We start from the raw sequence: 6,703 nt of genomic DNA on the forward strand, positions 1-6,703 counted from the left end.
CTGGAGGGACCTCTAAGCCCCAACGCCGATCTCTGCAGCCAGGCGGGTCTCAGCTTGCTGCACTCCCCTCCTCCCCCCCCCCCCCCCCCCCCCCCGCAGAAAGTACTAGTTCCCGCCTCCAGCTGCTGCGGCCTCCAGCGCCCCGAGGCTGAGGTCCGGGTGGGAGATCCCCGACCTTCACGACCGCACCGCCCCAGCAAAGCCGAGCGGCCTTTACAAACCGTAGTAAACATTTTATTTACAAGTTTGTGTCGTCCTGTGTGCAGCTCGTCCTTGCGCCACAGCCCCGAGTGCGGGGAGGAACTGTTTCGTCCAACACTTCACAGTGTGAACTGCTCGCGGCCGGGGAGAAGTGTTTGGCCGGCGCGGGGGAGGGGAGGGGGCCTCGGGCGGGGGCACTGAGACCCCCCTCGGCTCTGGGCACCTGCGCGGCGGCGACGGGCAGGTGGGACCGCAGGGAAGGGCGCTCCGCCGCGGCGTCGCCCTGTCCCCATTGCCAACGCAAAGCAGGCGCGAAGTCCGGCCCACCCTGGGCGGCAGTGAGCGGCACGCGGGCCCCGGGGCCCCTCGCCTCGCGCAGTCTACAGGCCGCCCAGCGGCGCCGGGGCGGGCTCGGGGCTCTGCGGAGCGCCGCTGAGGGTGGGCTGGGGCGCGGGCAGCAGCTCCGAGGCGCCGCCGCCGCTACCCGCGCCGCCGCCGCCGCCAAGGCTGCCGAAGCCGAAACTGCCGCCAACGCCGCCGCCGCTTCCCGCGCTCCCGCCGCCGCCGGCCGGGAGGAGGGCGCCGGCGGCCGAGGCCTTGATGACCGTGGTCTGGTGCAGTGACCGCTCGGCCCCCTCGGTCCGCTCCGTGTCGCTGGGGGCCATGTCCAGAGACTCGGAGTCGCTGCTCTCGCTCTCGGCCTCGCCCTCCGAGCGGCTGAGGCTCCGCTCCTCTTGCTCGCCGTCGGCGGCCGCGGCGCCGCCCGACGGCTTCTCGCCCGCCTCCTTGTCCTTGTCCTTCTGGGCCTGGGCCTCCTTGGAGTGCCGCCACTTCATCCGCCGGTTCTGGAACCACACCTTCACCTGCGCCGCACCACGTGGGGAGACAAGAAGGGACACGGAGATGAGACGCGGGCTCGCCGCACTCCGACTCGCGCGCGGCCTGGAGCCGCGGTCCCCAGCTGTCTACCACCGGCCGGGCCCTGTGCCCGGCGCAGGGGCCGAGAGGCAGCCCCGGGAAACGGAGGCCTTCGCCAGGGATCCTCGCCTGCGGAACCCACTAGGCCTGGTTCTCACAATGTGGCCCTCCAGACCTGATCCTGAAATGACCTGGATGCTTGTTGGAAAGCAGACGAAGGACGATTTCTGCTCCAAATCAATGCGTCTTAGCCCGACTCGAGTCAGGACTCTCCGAAAATCTGATTTAAATTACGGACCCCTAGCCCAGAAAAATATACCCATGATTTCAAGAGTTTGGTGAACCAACGTTAACAATTTGTGCTAAGCTGGTCCGCCCCTCTACTGCGTCTACCCAAGGCAAGTTTCTACGAAAGCAGTTCTTGTTAAGGAGAAACCGTGGGGAGAACAGAGGGGAAAGAGGGTTCAAAAGAGTTAGTCTCAGTGGTGGGGGGGGGGGGCACCGCTGGACCTTCAGCAGAAGAGCATTTCCTTGGCAGGTAGGTACTCAGAAACCGATAAAGACCTGCCCCTGCCTGGGATAAACTGATCCTTCAGCGGGCTTAGAAAATGCTGGAATGAAACCTGTGCAGAGTGGAAGAAGGGGGGTAGGGATGGGGTGGAGAATCTATATAAATATATACAATCCCCTGGGGGACCTAGTGCTGTTCACACAAGTTCCAGCTTCCCTTTTAAAAATAACATCCACAGCTGGTGGAAAACGGCTGGGCTCTTCCAGTGTGTGCTGGGGAGGGGGGGGTGGTGGTTGTGTAATGGAGGACAGAAAGGGGGGGGGTAACCTAAAGGAGCTATGAAAAGGTGCCTGCTTTTGGCTTCTGCTCTGCTCAGAACATTCAGCACCCAGGGAGCAAAGGCCACTGCTGTGGGGTGTGGAAGCAAAGTGCCTCTTCTATTTCCGGGGGGGGGGGGGGGGGAAGGTCCAATTCTTGAATTTGAAAAAAAGAAAAAAATTGAATTCAAACACGATCGATTCGCCATTGCCTTGCAAAAAAAAAAAAAAAAAAAAATCCAAGTAGGCAGAAGCTGCTGAAATGCTCTTAGGTATTCTAAGAAAATCTGTTTTTTTTTTTCTTTCTCTCACTCCCCGCCCCCCCCCCCCCAGAGATTATCTTGAGACCCTGTGCCGTTAGAAAATCGGACAGACGGTGGTGGCTCTGCTCTGAGTGCACTCCTCGCCCTACTAAGTAATTCCGTTTGAAATGATGTTTTCACTTCCTCACAAATGGGGATTTCACAATCCAGCGGCAGCAGGAGGAGGAGGGAGGAAGGACGGGGCGGGGGAGGGGGGGGGGACCAACAACAATCTCTTGACTTTGGATTTTTATCTCTTCTGAAATACATCGCCTCCTACAGCGAATTGCACTACAGTCGAGTACATAATTATTATCTCCTGCGGCCTATTCGCTTTCTCTGCTGTTCTTTCGCCTGTTGGCCAAAATAAACATGCTGCGGTTGTTGACATACATCTTTGGGGATGGGCTATTCTTTCCGTCCTTCTCACCCCCACATCCCCCCTCCTCCTGCCTCAAGTTTCGACGTGTACGAGGTCTCGAGAAATTCAAGGCCCTTGTTTCCCCCGCAGAAGGAGAGTGGGCCGGGGCGGAGGGAGCCCTGGGGCTAGGCCGCGCCCCGAGGGAGCGGTGCGCGGGCGCCTGAAGCGGCTTACCTGCGCGTCGGTGAGGCCCAGCATCGCGGCCAGCTGCTTTCGGTCGGGCTTCGTCACGTACTTCTGAATCTCAAACCTCTTCTCCAGGCCTTTCCTCTGCAGGTTGGAGAAGACAGCCCGTGACCATGAGCGCTTCCTCTTGTACGTCTGCGGCATGGTGTCCTTCGTGAGCACAGCGTAGGGACCTGCCACCAGGCGGTAGCGGGGGGCAAGAGAAAGACAGGAGGGCCGCGTCAGTGCCACGTCCGCGGTCTGCGGGCCCGGGACTCACCGTGCTGCTTAAAACTTGTTTTTGCGTTAACATCGGCCCTCCTCCCCCCGCCCCGCATTCGGATAGCCCTTCGCGCAGACTGGGAATGGCCTGTCTAAAATGGAATCCTACAGCTCTTGAGACTTTAGGCGTGAGGCCTAAAGCGAGTGTGGAATGGAGAAGCCCGGAGCTTCATCGATTAATTCCAAAGGGAAAATATCAGCCAAATGCGCGGCCTTTGGGCATGCAAAGATTTGGCGAAAACGTCGGTTGGGCCTTTAGGATGTAGAGAAGACAGCTTTGACTCTCGTGTGTGTGTGTGTGTGTGTGTGTGTGTGTGTGTGCGCGCGCGCGCGCGCTGCGCGCGTATAAGTTCTTGCAAACGTGTGCGCCGACAGAACCTCTCCTTGGCCAAAGCGTTTGAAGTCATTCCAAACTGTGTGTATGTTAAAAAACAACACCTCTGGCTGCGTTTTCAAGTCCCTCTCTGGCTGCAAGACTAGGGAAAGCCCCTTCACCCCACCCGCCCACGGCCTCCCTGGGTCCCCCACCCTCTGCCCCCGGGAACCAACCGAGGGGTGAGCTAGCTAGCTGAGAACTCTTTCGGTTTCTGTCTGCGGGCTTGGTAGCCTCCTGCACCGACCCCGGGTTGGCTGAACCGCGGTGGCCACGCCAGGCGTCAGTCCTGAATGAGCAGTCAGTCGACCCGCCCCGTCAGGCCGTGGCTCAGCAGGGTTTCCGTACCTGGAAACGTGTCTTGAAACTGATGCTGGACTGAATTTCTCGGGTTCGAGCTTAAGGGGCTCAGGATGGCAGAAGCCTCGTTAATGGGATCTAGAGACGCGAAGAACTGGCCGGCAGAAGGCTGCAGGCCGGGAAGGTGTACGCCTGCGGGCCGCCCGCTGGTTAGCAGGGACGTGAGGTCTGGGGACGAGGGAAAAGAAGAGCTGGTTACACCTCGGGCAAACCCACACTCTCCGGCTGAGTTGTCCCTCCCCTCCCACCTCGATTCGGTTTCCCTGCAGCAAAGTCGCGAGAGACCTTGTCTCTACCCCCAAAAGCCCTCTCTCCCCGACAGAGGCCAAGGGGCGATGCACAAAATGTTTCCATGTGTAGCGCACACGTCCACGTCCACACATATAGCAAGGAAGGGCTTTATATAAAACGGCCAAAAGGCAGTCACTTTCAGGAGACCTCCACCCTCCCCCGGGAAAGAACCCCCCACTCTGCTGAGGGGCGATTTTGTTTATCTACATTCTTTGAGTGGCATTTCACTAGAAATCGGATAAATGGAAGGGAAAGTGTTCCCCGAAAGGGTTTCCCCTGTCAAATTAATATAGCTCACTCTCTAGATATGTGATTCAAGAGACAGAGAATAGCCATTTTAGCGAATATTTATGCCAACGGATTTTTAGGAATAATGATTCTGTGACGTGTGTTTTTTAAAGCATCCCTGGAAACTTTTTTTTTTTTTTGTAATGCAGAGCAGGTGAGTTTTACACCTAACGTTTCACAGTCTTCTTACAATTCATTTTCTTCTCCCTCATTTTACCGACTTGTCCTTAATTGTGAAAATACTCAAAGGCATCCCAAATGGCCCTGGGACCTGGGAGTGCGCCAGGGCCGTGGTCAGAGGCCTGCAGCCTCTAGCCCAAGACCTACCTCTCAGCGTGTTGCCTTCCTTGACTTTGGGGTCAAATTCTGCAGACAAAATGCGGTCAATTCCAAATTTGAGGTCCTTGCTGGAGGGGGCCGGGGCCGAGCCGCTATGGGGGGGATTCGGGACCCCCCGCGCCCCAGAGGCCGGAGGCTGCAAGGCGCCAGCCCGGGGTGGAGGCGGAGGCTGCTGCTGCTGCGGTGGTTGTTGCTGCTGCTGTTGTTGCTGTGGGTGATGGTGGTGGTAGGCGGCTGAGAGCGGAGACAGCCGCTGCGGGAAGCCAGCCGGGACTTCGGAGGGCGCCACCACCGGGGTGGGTCGAAGCGGGGATCTGGCGGCAGCTTGGAAAGAGGCGTGCGGGTGAGCCGAGCCCAAGTGCGCGGTGAGGGCGGCGGCCGAGGCCCCCGCCAGACCCTCCGGGGCCGCCCCCGGCTCCCCCACGCCGGCGTGCAGGATGTCTGCGATGCAGAAGGAGGGTTTCTTGACCGCGGCGGGGTCCAGGGGGAAGGAGCAGCCGCCCGGGCCGGCCGAGGAGCAGTAAGCGGCCGACCAGAGGCTGAAGTTGGAGGCGTAGAAGGGAGCCAGCCCGGCGGCGAACATTCTGGCTGGGTGCGCCGAGCGCCGCCGCGGCCCCGCCGGGCCCGGCCGGGTAGCTGGGTGGATGGGTGCGCGGGGAGGGGCGCTCTGAGTCGCGGAGGCGGCGGCAGCCCAGCCGAGGACGATCCGCTTTCGCTTCTCCGTCCGCACTGAAGACAGGCCAGGGAGCCCTAGCGCCACCGAGGGAGGAGGCGAGGCCCGGATCCCGGCCGGTCACAGCCTCGGCCCCTGGCCTCACTTTAAAGGCGGCGAGGCGCCCGCGCTCCCCGCGGGCCGGAGGCGAGCGAGGGGCTCTGGAGCTGCTAGGCGGGCAGGGGCCGCAGCTCCGCACACTCCAGGGAAGCCGGGGAGACAGGGGCCGGGCACCGAAAGAAAACCCAAACAGCTAAGCCCTACGAGCTAAATTTAAAACAACAACAATAATAATCCGTTAGCTTAAAAAAAAAAAAAAAGTAATAAGAGAAAAAAAAAAAAAAAAAAAAAAACTCCTCTCTAAAAACTCCCAAAGTTTTGGCAGGAGCTTCGGAGTCAGACCCAGGGTAGGACCTCGATCCGAGCGCTCATTGGCCATCCTCGTGACCAATGGGAGCGGGAAGTGGAGGGGAATTGGGAAAGAGGGGCGTGGCCCGCTTCCTCGGCCACGCCCCCGGCCACGCCAAAGTGTTTGCTGCTGCCGCGTGGGCTGAGCAGGGTCCCGCGCGTAGGGGCCCGGGCGGCGGCTGCAGGGAGTTGTGGCCCTCCGCTAACTTCTGCAGCTCCAACCCGGCATCGGACGTGGCGAGTTGGTCCCAGCGCTCCCGGGGCGCTTGCCCAGAGCAGCTGGTGCTCCCGTGTATTTTCACGGGTGCAAAGCCCGCCTCCTGGCACGGGGAGGCGGCCCCCTGGGTTCCCTCCTCCTGATTTCACTCGGGCCTGATTTTTCTTCACTCAGCCTTTATCCCGAAAGTCGATGTCCTCATCCTTCGTGGGCTCCGGCTGCCAAGCTGCTCAGCTCTGAGCTCTGGCGCGGGAGAGCTGGGGCGCGGAGTCCCCGCCCAGTTTAGCACCGCGTCAGCCTTGCTGCCTCCGAGACCTTCAGGGAAGAGAGGAGGGGCCGTCGCAAATTAGCTTTATTCCAGGCTGTCACGCAGTGACAACTTGGACGAGTAACTTTTCAAACAAAATAAGATGGATGTCTCCGAACGGCTCCCTTGGTCTCAGCCAAACCCTCCCGGGAGCCTCAGACGACAACAAAACAGGCCGCCGTCCCGAAACCCGGGAAAGCGGCACGCGCGTCCCCTCCTCTGCTGCACCTTGTAGGAAATGTCACCCTCTCAGCTCCACCACAGCCCCAGATCACGTGGGGTCCATTGTTT

The 6,703-nt window shown here is 60.2% G+C and overlaps 1 protein-coding gene across 1 annotated transcript; it reads right to left on the bottom strand.

The window, feature by feature from the left end:
* Positions 1–218: 218 nt before the first annotated feature.
* On the bottom strand, positions 219–5,805 carry HLX (H2.0 like homeobox). The gene is made up of 4 exons (XM_019465673.2): positions 4,757–5,805; positions 3,839–4,018; positions 2,845–3,029; positions 219–1,064 (listed from the first exon to the last, which is right to left on the bottom strand). Exons 1-4 carry the CDS (start codon positions 5,349–5,351, stop codon positions 582–584), a joined length of 1,443 nt encoding a protein of 480 aa, XP_019321218.1. The 5' UTR covers positions 5,352–5,805; the 3' UTR covers positions 219–581.
* Positions 5,806–6,703: the final 898 nt, after the last annotated feature.

This window comes from Panthera pardus, unplaced genomic scaffold, assembly GCF_024362965.1.
Source record: "Panthera pardus isolate Hobbes unplaced genomic scaffold, ASM2436296v1 HiC_scaffold_21, whole genome shotgun sequence".
In the NCBI taxonomy this organism is placed as follows: Eukaryota; Metazoa; Chordata; class Mammalia; order Carnivora; family Felidae; genus Panthera; species Panthera pardus.